At 32.4% G+C, this 15,207-nt stretch overlaps 1 protein-coding gene across 4 annotated transcripts in view; it reads right to left on the reverse strand.

Annotated features, from left to right (window-relative positions):
- LOC124359540 overlaps positions 1 to 15,207 on the reverse strand; it is a 65,518-nt gene that overhangs the window by 20,076 nt on the left and 30,235 nt on the right. For 2 of the 4 annotated variants that reach the window (XM_046812356.1, XM_046812354.1), the window contains exons 1-6: positions 14,772 to 15,079; positions 13,786 to 13,954; positions 7,975 to 8,180; positions 7,158 to 7,293; positions 6,878 to 7,011; positions 2,817 to 3,063 (exon numbers count right to left, since the gene is read on the reverse strand). In XM_046812356.1, the coding sequence (XP_046668312.1) occupies positions 2,817 to 3,063; positions 6,878 to 7,011; positions 7,158 to 7,293; positions 7,975 to 8,180; positions 13,786 to 13,834 (772 nt within the window). In that variant the 5' untranslated portion in view covers positions 13,835 to 13,954; positions 14,772 to 15,079. Of the gene's footprint in view, positions 1 to 2,816; positions 3,064 to 6,877; positions 7,012 to 7,157; positions 7,294 to 7,974; positions 8,181 to 13,785; positions 13,955 to 14,771; positions 15,080 to 15,207 lie in introns of those variants that run through there. The other 2 variants (XM_046812358.1, XM_046812355.1) reach the window with 2 other exon arrangements.

The raw sequence follows: 15,207 nt of genomic DNA on the forward strand, positions 1-15,207 counted from the left end.
GAGACTTTGGGGTGGATGTGACAAAAACAAAATAGATCGTGTTTTCAGGCTGCAAAAGAGAGCAATCAGAATCATTCAAAAATTGAAATTCAGAGAGTCGTGTAGGATATCTTTTGGAGAGCTTGGATTATTGACTTTGCCTTGCCTTTATATCTATGAGGTGATCGTGTACTGCGTGTCGAAATGTCAATTGATTCGTGGTAGAAACGTTCACCAATACGAAACTAGAGGCAGGGACACCTGAAGAACTCAGCAACATAGGCTGACGCTATCTCAACACCTCCCACTTCATGTTGGTGTCAAATTAATCAATAAGCTCCTTGACGGAATAAAAAATGTCAACAACCAAAAACAATTCAAAGCTCGTCTTAAACGCCTATTGGTGTCAAAGGCGTTTTACTCTGTCGAGGAATTCATGATGAGTCGCTGGGATAATTAAAACGATTAGCCAATATTACGGAAATTGTTGGATCTGAAGTCAGTGTAGCTGTATATGCTTGAATGTAGAAAATGTATGTCTGACTGTGTGTAAATGGTTGTATTGTATTAACTGTTGTAATATTTTGACGATTGCGATTCAATGATATATTGTCTGATGCAATAAAGATTTTATTATTATTATTATGGCTGCAGTATGGTAGTTTGCAGCTTCTGTGATCCACTACAATGTCTTGGAACCTGGCCAAACTATGGAGTCATATTGTAAAGAAATACACAATATGTATGAAAATTGCGTCATGTGCACCTGGAACTGGCCAACAGAAGACGTCCTGCTCCGTTGTCGTGACAACGCCCGTCCGCATAATGCACAAATTACAGTCCGAAAATCAAATGAATTTAACGTTCTGTTCCACCTACCATAATTCCCAGACATCTCGCCAACCAACTACCAGCTCTTCAAGCACTTCGATAATTATTCACCGGTAGAACCTTTGCCAATCGGGACCAGGCAAAAACGGCTTTTGTCGCCTTTATAGAGTCTCGAGCACCAAATATTTATGCTAACGGAATCTATCGACTTGCACACGTTTGCAATATTTCTGGCCCTTATTTCGATTGAATAGGGTCAGTATTACTGAATGTATGCAGTTATTTCAACTTTACCAATTAAACCCTGAGAAATGTTGTACCAACCTAACGTCTACAACATTAGACAACACGAATACAGTTAGAGACTCAAGAGATAAGATTAGCGCCTTAACTTTGCCGGTATTCAAAGAGACCTGAGGTTGACCCGTGACTCGCCTACAGTGCACTGTAGTGACCACAGAAATGAAGCGCTGATTTCTAACATTTCAGTAGTGCAAATATTTATTCATAAATTATTGCTCAAATGGTCATGTGCTATATATAAAACTGTTCAAATGCAACCTGTCTATAGAAAACCCAAATAAAAAAAAGAAGTATCACTTTCAACCTACCTCGTCCCCTTAAATTTCTGTATTTATGATTAGTACTAAATAATGATGCTATAAAGAAGATTCAGTTTTAGTATTTAAAATAGGTATAGTTAAAATAATATTTGTTCAGAATTGTGTATTAAACAAAAAACTGTATTAAGTAGGTTTCATAAATATGCCTTTGTTTTGTCATCTGTCTATATTTATGACCTCTGAAATTCTTGCCCAAAACAAGAGGTTTTGTACGGTCTTTTTAAAATTCCTTTTGTACTGTAACATGGCACCTCATGATCCACAACTCGTATGATGTTGCAGCTATTTTACAATTTAGATGTATTTGCTTAGGAAAAGTTAGGAATGTTTTTTTAATAACAAATTATTAATTAACTTTATTAAGTATACTTTTATGCTCTTCTTAATTTTTAACCTCAATCTTGTAAAAACAAAAAAAATTGAGATCAGCAGAAAATGAAGAGATTTTATCTCTCTATATTAATCAACAATAAACTGTAGCCTACGCAGCGCGGCAGCTCCCGTAGTGAGCCATTTGAATTTGCGTTTTAACGAGTTTACTGTGTATGAGTTTCTGGGTGTTTTATAGCTGCGGAATGCACTGATTAGATTTTGGTTTTAAATTACCGCAGTTCTATATTGTGAGTAATGATTTTATTTTTTTACATTTTGGCTGAAAACACGTAATATTATATTACCACCACTATACCTTTAGCAGTAGCAATTTTTATTCAGTGGGAATGCAAAATAAAAACATTAATTCTGTGAAATACTTAAGCACTCAGGAAACATTTCAGGGAAATCTATACAAAATATATTTAGTTAAATATTCGTAATGAATATTTTTATTAATGTTTACTTATTTCATCAAATCACGTATGAAATTTTGTTGTTGAGAAAATTATGAAAAAACAGTACGGTAACGACTCATTAACAAGAACATTGAACTTATTAAAATACTAGTAATTAAAGCATGGGAATTAATATAGATATGTTAAAAGAAAGAAACCTTAGGAAATCATCGATATTAACCATTATTACTCTGCAATCATTTATCCAATTTCTAACGTGGGGTGATACTACCCAGTAAAACGTCCACAGCTTTTGTGGTATTGTCATTCCTCGTAAATTTCATAGAGCCTTGTTATTAGATCCTAGTTTGATTTAATAAATTAGTTGGTTTAATTTGTACCGCGTTTGGCTATAGATTTCTTTCTTACAGGAAATCCCTTTATCAATTTTAGGTGTAACTAGCTTATGTGCCTTATACAACAAAATTTTGGTGTTAAGGACTAGGCGACCTTTATGTGCGCTAATTTGACAAACCTGTATTAATTAAAAACACGCCCGAAATGAATTCGCTTGTAAAATACAGATTTTGTAGCCTACAATGACTATTACTACCTTGACTAGCGTGTATTTCTTGCGCCAGTTTCTCGTTTGTGAGGTGAGTACTGAGGTGGGGGTAGAAGTCGACATGCTGAGGCTGTAGGTCGGCCACCCTGGCTGTGCAGCGTAGGTGTACTGTTGAGTCAACGCTCTGGAAGTATCGTTTGTGGGCCTGAAATCTGAGGCCCAGAGAGTGGGTAAACAACGGTCCCCGGGAGGACGTCTCCAAAGGTTCCGACTTCTCCAGGAACCAAGTGTCAGCCTGAAATTATTCGTTAATTAATTAAACGGTGTAGTGTGAAACCCACCCTCAATTTAATATCTTTATAAACTCTTAAATTCAACAGAAACATATTTCTTAATTTACTACTATAATACGAGATACATTGTAAGTCTGCGTTGTTGGAAACAAACTTTGTTTGAAGCACTTAGGCATGAAATATATTGTTTAAACATCGTAAGGTCATATAAGAATAATCGTTGAATGCGATAGAACTATTATTAATATATGTAACCTAAATCTATTTATATTATCTGTAAATAATAAAACGAAACGCCAAAACTTCCAATAATATATCTTATATTATAGCAGTGACTCGTAGCTTTTTAAAGTTCATGTTGCAAGTTTTTAAAAATCAAAGGGCGTAGCCCTCACAGTGAAAGGGTTTGCGATGTAATATGATGTACCCTATAATATTTTACAGATATTTTATATAAAAAATTGAAAAAAAGACAAGCTGTAAGAACTTTGTACATTTTTGGAGTGACGAATATATTACAAGTTTGAATTTTAAAGTTATCAAGAAGTTTTTAGTTTAATTTTAAATCCAGTAATTATTTTCAAGAAGAAGTTTTATTTTAGTTTGAACTTTATTTATTTCAGAAGATTTTCGATTCCCTTTTTTTGAACCTTCAAAAACATTTAAATTTCAAAGTTAACCCCTCATGTGCCAGTAAAACGGTACATAAAAATTGCGCCAATCTGCTAACTGGTTCTAAACTGCTAATTATTTTCAATCTGTTAACTAGTTTTAAACTGCTAACTATTTTTAAAGTGCTAATAAGTTTTGAAGAGAACAAAAACTAAAACTTTGATTTTTTTATTCAATTTTGTGAAGGACTGAACGTGTTCGATTATCGTGTAAGAACACGATTGCCAAGACTGGTTGTGCACAATTTTACCTGCGTGTATTTTCCTTTAGGTATTACTAGAACAGGAAGTCAGTGTAACTATACCGCCATCTTGATTGTTTACAATAGTTTTGTAAACAATAAACATAACCTCGATTGACTTTCTATATTAAGTTAACTGTTATTTGAAGATTTTTATTTTTATTTTAAGAAGTTTTTGATTTTATTTTTATTATTCAACATGGAGTCTGCACATGTTGAGTTAATAAATAAAGAAGAGTTAATTTATGAGTTGAGGTTTAGAGGTATTGACAGTACTGATGGTAATGTAGTCGAACTTAGGAAGACTTTAAGGTCTGTGCTAAAGTTAAAAGTTAAAGGAAATTATGCTAATTTAAAAGAAATATTGTAATTTCCAGCAGAAGTAAGTCACATCTCTAATCAAGTAGATTTATTAAATATAAAGGCAAGCGAGTATGATGAAAGTACAAGTAAAGTTGAGTTGGTGCGTTGCAATGTCAAGGTTAACCACTACTCAACCAAAATAGACAATTTGTGTAAAATTTTCAAGGTTACTCCAGAAAGTAAAATTGTTTTGGAAACTTTAGTAAACAAAGTAAAAGAAGTCAAGAAACTTGTTAGTGAAGATAAGTTGACATCTGAGGATGTATTAGCAGTAAATGAAAGTTTGTTGAACTTGAGTGTAGAAGAAGAAGTCTTAAATGAGCAGTTAAACAAAAAACCTATAGATAAGTTTACTGTAGAGACTGTCCCTACACTGCAAGTAGCTAGTGGGATGTCTGCCAGTTTTGCTAAACTGCAGAATCCGATTGAAAGATACCTAAAAGCATTTAAACCAACTAACGGGTTAAATGTATTTGAGTTGATGGATTACCTTCGGGTTATGCAACAATTGGTATCTGAAACTCCACTAAATGATAGTGAAGTGTTACATATTAGCATAGGGTATGCTAATGGGCCATTGTACCAAAATTTACTGGAATACAAGGTAAGTATCAAGAGTATTGTTGAGGTTCATAAAAGTCTGATGAATTACTTTGTGCCTATGGGACAAAAGGAAAGCTTGAAGAGGGATCTTGTACATAGATCACAAAAACATAACGAAAGGTTAAGTAGTTATATTAGTAGCATTAAGGAGAACGCTAAGCTTCTACAGTGTGACTACACCGAGAAGGAGATTGTTTACAATATAAGGGTTGGTATTGCAGCTAAGGTAAGAGCAAGACTAGTGTTTTGTAACAATCCGAAAATTTTTGAGGACCTGGACCAGCTATGTATACACGAGCAGAATGTATACTACGAAGTAAACAAGATAAGAGAGTCAAATATAACCACAAAAACAGAGGACAGCTGGAACTTAAACAAACCCAGGAGAGCAGACGACAGTCAGCTCGTAAACAAAGGTTTTGTAAACATAACCTCAAAACCAACCTTAACCTCAAATGTCAACAATGGAACGAACAAGTGTTTTGTATGTGGTAAAATGGGTCACTATGCATAAGGATTGTTTTAAAAACAAGATTGAAGTTGCTCCTAGATTTCAAGTGAATAGAATGAGCCCTGAGATGCCAAAAAACTTTTAAATCGGGGAGAGGAGCAAACTAATCGGATCTCTCCCCAGTTAAAGGTAAACAAAGAGGACACATTAAGAAGCAGCAACTATTTAAGCGCACTACCAGTAGTAAAGGTAAGTTTTGGCAAAAATAATAGTACTAAAGCACTTGTGGATTCTGGAAGCAGCCTAACCTTGATGAGTGAGAAGCACTATGAACAATTATTATTTAAGAAGTTAGTAAATAAGTCCAAAGCCACCGAAATAAAATTTTCTATTGCAGACAATTCAAATATTGAATTGACAGGTGAGTGTCAAATGGTCATAACAATAGACGAGTACACTTGGAAGATAAAGTTTGTAATTGCCAAGAACCTTGCATGGGATGTTATACTTGGAGCTGACTTTATGAAGCAAACAGGTCTTGTGTTGGACTTGAACAAAGATAGCTGCTATTTTAATTTCAAGCCAGAAAATAAGATAGAGCTATTTGAAAATGCCACTATAGTTTATAGTGATGTAAATACAAAAATAAAAATTGGTTGCCATCAAGCTACTGAAGGTGTGAAGAAATTATTGAAAGATTTTCCTGAAGTCTTCACAACAAAAATAGGTAAGGCTATTGACTATGAAGTTACACTGGAGGTAAGTGATAAAGAACCAGTTAGAGAGAGACCCTATCCTATGTCACCACCTAAATTAAATGAATTAAGAGGCATAATTAATGACCTGTTAAAGCAAGATAGAATTAGGCCTAGTGAATCAAACTATGCTAGTCCTACATTTCTGGTAAATAAACCAGGCACTAATAAATCAAGAATGGTTGTGAACTAGTCGAAGTTAAATTCAAAGTTGAAGAGATTTGAGTACCCGATAGGTGATGTGCAAGAAACTTATCATTATTTGCAAGGTGCAAGTGTGTACAGTACATTGGACCTAACAAATAGTTTTAACCAATTAAAAATCAGTGAGGAAAGTAAGCACTTGACAGGTTTTGTGACTCTATTTGCTTGCTATGAGTTCCAAAGAGTGCCATATGGTTTGCACCTAGGTTCTTGTGTGATGAACTCCTACTTGAATAAGGTACTTGATGGTATGAAGTACAAATATGTTATGAACTTTGTAGACGACTTAGTAATCTATAGTAAAAATATTGAAGAACAATCGGTGCAATAAAATTGTTAAAACTTTTATATCTGTAAATATTGTACGGGGCTACATTCATGAGTAGTATTAAAGAAACAAGATACAATAGTTATTAAATACGAAATTGCAAATTTTGTTTGCAGGGTTTTAGCAATATGTTATATCAATAACTTCATAACTAATCCTATTCCCACCAGCATCTCCGTGACATTAAATTATCAATTACCTTGGCTCCATTGATCAGCCACTCGAGCTCGGCTGGAGGATTGCTTTGACCAGAAGTGCAATTGGCTGTAATGTAGTCTCCAGGCAGGTAATGTGCTTGAGTACCTGAGATCACAGGACTGCGATCTGGATAAGCTGCAAATAATTGTACTAAACCATTACGAATGTCATTGCCATTCATTGAGCTCTAGAGCAACGTTAATATCATAAAGTAACAGTGGGTTATAATTTGAGTAACAGCTCCTAACAATAAGTGAGACGCAGATTGCCTCTCTACATACCGAGTACAGTCATATTGCTGCTTTTGAATCTAGTTTCAAAGTTAGGAGCTTCAGTAGACACTTCGCAGCGGTAGTTCCCACTGCTGTTGAAGTTCAGCTCTGCCAAGCTCACCTTGTTCATGTCCGATTGTGATTCCTTGAATAGACAAAAAAGGTATTAGGAAAACAAAAATTGGTGATTGTATTATATAATTGGTATTGTATACTGCCAACTAAGAGGCACATGCAACTGATTACGAGGCCATGAAGGCTCGTAATTTTTCTTCATATCGGCTTTTGGAATACGTATATATGATATTTTATGCGTTCATTGTGTCGTTAGATGCTAACCGTAACTCAAATATCAGCTGTATAACAATATAATTTGCTTGAACTTGATATTACGTAAATAATATTTTACAAGAAACCAGACTTGTGTGATATTTAAATTTTGTTGCATTAAACCCAGCTGAAGACAACGCTAACCGTTGTACAATATTGGAAACATGTATGTATATTATTTATGCATGTGATATGGCTCCAATTGTATAATTTTTATCGCTGTAAATTTTAGGTTAAAGATGCATTTTGTAAACGTCGAGAAAATGTTCACCACAGAGAGGTTTTGAAAAATATATCGAGAATAAATTGCCACACGTTTGAAATTACGGTATTAGTTTATATACTAGACTACTAAATATACTACATAGGAAATCAAATAAAATATCGCATTAATTTGTAAACGTGCCAATAAGGTTTTAGGTTAAAAACAATGTATGAAGGTGAATAGACGATAATGATAGCCTACAAATTGCGCTAATTTAAAACTAATACTCACATCTAGCATTATGCCAGCGAGCGGAAAGACCTGCATCTCGGGCTTGTTGGCGGGCATAAACCGGAAGAACTCGAACTCGTCCTTGTACCACTTGACGGAGTAGAGTTTGTTAGCATCCAGGTTAAACCAGCAATAGAGGGTAATGGAATGACCGAGATTGGCATGTGATGGCACAGTCAGTTCGGTCAGCTCCAGGCCTAGCAGACCTATAAATGAATACAATGAATATTTATCGAAAATTTATTTTGTTTGTGAACTTAAATGTTACGTTTTTTCAATCCAGGAGCAATATTCACGCCTTTCTTTGGTTGGAATTAATTTTAAAATTGAGTGAGCACGTATGGTATTGGTCCCAGTCAATAATAGTCGATATGTCAAAGAAAAACAATGAATTTTATGAATGAGTATATATTGTAAATATATGTAATTCATGTACAATAATTAATGATTCTTACTAATGGTCTTGTAGCATAAGAGGGTGGGAAAAAACTTGAATGGATGACCGTGCTAATGTGGCTCACCCCCATTACATCAAAACGCCGGACTGCCCAGTGAGTTTCAGCCAGGTTTCAAGATATGTCCAGTAGACATGGTACGAATTTAAAGTTCTAGTTTAAGGAAGAAACTAATTGATTCCTCGGACAAAATTCAGTCATGGGATTCAGTTCATATTTTGATAAAGCTTTTTTTAATACATAATATCAACCAAAACATATTTATATATAGTTAAAATATCTTTGGGTTTGATAAAGGGAAAGCAATCATTGAAAATGAATTGTAATACGTGCAAAATATATGTACGATATATACGAAATAACACTAATACGTTCATTAATAATAACTGTAATGAACAGTAATAAGTGCAAAATATATGTACTAGATATACGAAATAACATTGATACGTTCAATAATAATAACTGTAATGAACAGTAATAAGTGCAAAATATATGTACTAGATATACGAAATAACACTGATACGTTCATTAAAAATAACTGTAATGAACAGTAATAAGTGCAAAATATATGTACGAGATATACGAAATAACACTGATACGTTCATTACAAATAACTGTAATGAACAGTAATAAGTGCAAAATATATGTACGAGATATACGAAATAACACTGATACGTTCATTAATAATAACTGTAATGAACAGTAATAAGTGAAAAATATATGTACGAGATATACGAAATAACACTGATACGTTCTTTACAAATAACTGTAATGAACAGTAATAAGTGCAAAATATATGTACGAGATATACGATATAACACTGATACGTTCATTTAAAAATAACTGTAATGAACAGTAATAAGTGCAAAATATATGTACGAGATATACGAAATAACACTGATACGTTCTTTACAAATAACTGTAATGAACAGTAATAAGTGCAAAATATATGTACGAGATATACGAAATAACACTGATACGTTCTTTACAAATAACTGTAATGAACAGTATTAAGTGCAAGATATATGTACGTGATATACGAAATAACACTCATAAGTTCATTAAAAATTATAGTAATGAACTGTAATAAGTGCAAAATATATGTACGATATATATAATATATATATGAAATAACATTCATAAGTTCATTAAAATTAACAGTAACTTTCCGTAACCTTTCAGTAACCATGCTTCACTGAGTCATATACTCGTATTAATATTACGTTTACACAATTCTAAATTTGTTACGTGGTAAAGAATATGGACCATTAAATATTAAATGTAAGTTTAATTTAATTGGTCTATATATTTGTCCCAAAGATTATGTAGAATAAAAATTGCTTGATTAATAATTATAATAAGTAATAATTGAGTTGATTTACCAACATTCGGTAGTAATATTCACATGCAGTTTACACAACTGAATTCATTTCGAAACTGTTATAACATGACATTGTAATAACTTTTTACTTATATTTTAATTGGAACGTAACAAATTTGGTAATCTTATATAAACTAATTTTAAAATCGAAGAAACCAGATTTTCAAAATAAAAAGTATATCTGTATTCCTCCTTTATAAATGTTATTTCTTTCTCTAAAATATAAATAAAGTACGTAACAGCTCATTACGTATTTGACTTTTACGATATCCGTTATTTTATAATTATTATTATTTTTCTTAACCTTGAACACTGATATTCTTTATTTCAATAATATCATAGGACTCATTATACTATTGGATGGAAGACAGCTATTTTAATGCAATTATTGAAATATGTTAGTATTATTAATATTGATTTTAACTTTTTCAGTATAAATAACTATATCTATATACATAATATTTAGAAAGTTTTACTGTTTTGAATCCAACCTCACTGCATAATTATACATAAGTCAATGAGTATTTTTACTCTGGGGAATATATCTAGCCTACCCGGAAATGAATTATATTTCGGAAGCCAAAATTATCTAGTGCATCTGGATCAATTAAATATTACAATAGGTATAGTTTTCACAAGCTCTCATAAGTGCATACGCGAGCACGCGTGTGTCAGAGGTGTGTGAGAGTGCGCGCGCGCGCGCACGTGCGTGTATCTATACAATTTTCAAATTATGAAAGTATCAGGTTCTGGGTACCATAATTAGCTTAAATCCAAAAATATCTCCATAAAACTCCGTTATAAGAATGATTGCAATAGGCAGGTATTCTTATTAAATCTACCTAAAAGATAACTTTGCCACCTTAAAACAATAAAGACAAAGTTAAACATTTGATAAAGAGCTTACTTGATATGATCAGCGTACATAGTGGGTACCGTTCTGGCTTAACATGGTGATAACAAAGGCTCGGTTTTCGCTCTTGTTTCATTTTGGGCTTTGAGGCAAGCGTTATATTTCATCATTTTGAGGATTCACAATTGAGGATGATCTTATTGAGCAATAGGAATTATTGGTGGTTGTTTTGATTAGAGGAAATGTTTAAATAATTTTTTTATTAGAATCAAGCAGTCATAATAAAAGTAAATGTTATTTTATAATGATAGCGAATAAATAAAATTTCTTCCTCTTGCAAAAATTAATTATGTTGCTCAATAACCAGCTGTTTCCTTATACATAAAATATTAAGGATTTTAATTATCTGGCCAATAGTATTCTTTGTGGTAATATGGAAGATTAATTATTATCTTTAGATTAGAGAAGATAAATTACGACCCTTTTAATGTTGGACCAGTAATAATAGATATAAATTTTTACTACAAATTTACACTTCACAAGCTTCATTATGACAAAGCCTTTCGTGAATACGAATTTTATATTTAAGATTGTAACATTTGTAAAATATTATGAAAAGATGATATCCTTCCAATTGGTACACCTTTTTGTCATATTACATTTTTCATATTAGAGTGCTGGAATTTGCTTTTATAAAACCTGACATCTGTCCAGGAAGTACAGAGTACATAGCCTATATAACCTTTTGGTGTTCACATGGAAAAGTCTGAATTGTACTTACAACCACCTAGACTAATATTCTTTAAGGTTATTGTTGATGCGTTTAGTTCAGTGTATGAATCAGTTTATATATGAAAATTGGCTAATTGTCAGCGAAGTTTATCACTCGGTTGGCTGGAAACGTTAATTTTCTCTCTGAATGTACGTCTCTCCACACACTGTCACCAAAACAATCTTACCTATAGATTTTAAATTGTTCTTTCTCAAATTGGGCACTATTGGGTAACTATAACGGCAAGAAGAAAATTTTAGATCAAATAAACTGTGTACTGTCATGTGACTTATTAGAATTTGACACAGTAAAACATTTGGTCTGTGAGATAGTATATCGGTAGTATTTCATGAGTATTCTTAAATTTTTTAAGAAACATATTTTTGCATAAACAAGAATGAGTCATATTATGAGTGCATAACCGTCCATTGTCAATTTAATTGATTCACAGTGATTTAACTGAGAATCATTAAGCCTTGAATTACTGATATGAGCCTTTGTCACCTTACAAACAACGTTCATGCTACATTTTACTGAGAATCTTTTCCAATAACAAAAGCAACCGACGGTCAGATTCCATAAAGAGGACAAGAGGACATATTCTTTACAACTGAATGAATTAATTAATTTAAATAATTAATATATTTATTCACAGATGAAAGTGACAATCAGTTGACAAATATTATTTGTTAAGTAGGTCTACTCAGATTTAGAATGTAGTCTCGCTGCTTCTTCCTTAAACTAAGTAATCCTATTCATACCATAATATTGTAGCATGCAGTAATTTTATAGTATTTTATTTTATATTATTGTAAATACATTTTAATTAGTAAAACAATGTATTCACTTTCATTTAGAGAGGTGCGTCGAGGTTAATGTAATGACGTCCTACGTTGCTTTACCTGCATGCACCATTGTTTACAATATCAATAATTACAATTGCTTTCCACTAAATAGTGTTATAAGGAATTGTGGTTTATAGCCTTGTGGTTTTCCTTTATAGAGTAATGCACGCTCTATGTGAATTGTTGCAGGCCTGATCTCTGATTGTACTTTGACAAATTAATTTCATGTATTCTCTAGTAATACTTAATGTTATATTATTTTAGACTGTGTATTGTATTTTTAGTTTCAATTAAATTGCGGTAACGATTCAATTTTTATAATTCTTATACGCATGTAGTTTCTCTATATATGAATACATTTGTGTGCAGTAATATTGTGTGGAAAGTAAATATACATGTTAAATCTCCATTTAGATATTGTACATGCTACATAATAACATATTTAAAAACATAACCATTATTATCAAAACACAACTTTGTTTAAAATTAATTGAGTAAGTGATGTTCGATTCATGTAATATTCTTGTTGAAGTTTCCTTATATTACGCTCAGTGTCATATAACGCCTTCTTTTAGTGGTAATCAGTCACTTTGATAGATTCAGTTTTATTTTATCTTGGTTGGATGTTTTGACAAAGAGTAACTTTATGTTGTCAAATGTTGTCGTCTATGATCATTTAACATGGGATCCTAAGATTTAAGAGCGCAGTCCTTAATAATTTGTTATGTCACATAACCGATGCTTGGATAATTCTTATCACAATGTTTCTTTGAGGTTCACAATCCCCACATGTTTGCTTGTTGTGCTTCTGTTAGATTTGCTTGTTATATATGCCGAATAAATAAGAAAATGTATCTCGTATTTAAATGTAGCGACCAACCAGACAGACGGTTTAAAACCATTGTTTGTTGTGCAAAGATTACCAGATTAATATCATGTTACGTTATTGTAATTGTTGAACTAAAGCACTTCTTCCTCTTCCCAATCTCCACACATTTATCTAGTTGTAATAGTATGAGCATCATCGACGTTGCAGTTTTACAGTATTCTGTCTATCCTTTTGACGTTTGAGTGTTATATGTTTCAATTGAGTTATCATGTTTTCCCCTTCTACTTCTGTCCCTTTCCATATTTCTCTCTATTAGGTTTTCTTCAGACTTTACGGCTTTGCGTAAAATATTTAAAAAACCAAATACCATATTACATTAAACTATCATATAGTTAGATATTTTCCTCTCCTCCTTACGATCTACATGTAACATTCACTTAAATTCGAGATAAAAGATTTGTGTTTTCTTTTCAATATACATATTAAAAGAACATACAACATATAAAAATACTACTTATAATTAATTACTGAGCGTCAAACTGAAATCAAAGAATATTAAGTTCCACTCGTCAAAAAATTAATAATCACTGCTCATTTTCCTGCAAAACTGAAATATACATCACCTAGAGATATCCATATATGTTGATTTCTTAAACAACTTATTTGAGTTACTGACCTGGGAGGAACATCAGTAGAGCCAGTCCTTGAATTAGGTAGTCAGCCATAGTTACTGGTGTGGAACTCCTACTATCCAAGTCTTTAGCATTGCGATTTTCTTCCTTTTCTTTATCGATCCACTTTCTCCACGTTCCACCAGAAGTGTTTCAAGTACTCAACTATGAGACCTGCAAAGTTTGAAGAATCTGTGTTAAAGTTGGTATTTTTCACAATAAATACATAACTATGTATATCAGTCTATCTAGGTGCTGGAGATTAACAAGCATATGAACTTGGTAATACATATTTGCAAATATTTTTATATTTAAGAAGGAATTGTAACAAAAATACAATGAGAGATATACGTAATAATACCACAATAATACGTTAGCAACAATCCTTAATCATTATGATAATTACATACAAATACTATTTATACACATTAGTACTGAGAATGTACCATTATGAAGCAGTATATAGCATATGGAATTATTATAAAATCTCTCTTGCAAGTAATCAAGGTGAAGCAATGTTTGTGTACTGGTCAAAAGCGATCCATACGATTTAAATGGAATCTACGTAAATATGGGTCATGTAAATGTAGGAAATTGCAACATACAACTATATGATTCTTCCTGACGTCACTTAATTCTGCTTTTTCGTATAAAATATGTTTCATTTTCATTAAGGTTGAATGAATAAAATATCAGTTTTGAGGTATTGGTAAAACTCTACTTTCCAACATATAATTGAAAGTTGAATACATCCGTTTACTTACTTGCTATATTTTATTTTGAATAGCCCAACATGTTTAAATATATATTCATTTAATAATTATACTATAATTTTTCAGAAGTGTATACAAATTAAATGTTACATCAATGTACTGAATAGGGGGCAAACAAGCAGTGGCATTGTATATTTCTTTTTAGAGAAAAATTGAAACAGGTATATTATGCTGTAATGCACATGTTGTAATTAAACTTAGTTAGTAAATAGAAATACCTGTGGTAGATGTGCTATAATATAAACTAGTATTACAAATTGTATAATAACACGATAGGAAGCTCATAAATACATCATCGGAATAAATTCACCATTTATAACTGAAAACAGTTCCATCAGATGCAATGTAATTACAAGAATATTTATTAAAATATCAAAACGTAACTTTTTACTTAGAGAATAAACAAGAGTAACGGAATTCACCGTCATTAAAAGGCACGGATCAGCGAATACTGGTATTGAAAGTCAATGCGGCGAAACTTCAGTTTGGAATGTAAACGTTTGATGTGAACAGCTGCCTGCATAGCCACGGGCGTCACAACTGGCTACATCAGCGCGGCGGCGGCTCTTACATGACATGGCAACTCTGCAGATATCCTTCTGCATTCAATTAATCTTTGTGAACCGTTCTTTAGTCAAGATTAATTTGCCTGTC

This window comes from Homalodisca vitripennis, chromosome 4 (assembly GCF_021130785.1).
Source record: "Homalodisca vitripennis isolate AUS2020 chromosome 4, UT_GWSS_2.1, whole genome shotgun sequence".
In the NCBI taxonomy this organism is placed as follows: domain Eukaryota; kingdom Metazoa; phylum Arthropoda; class Insecta; order Hemiptera; family Cicadellidae; genus Homalodisca; species Homalodisca vitripennis.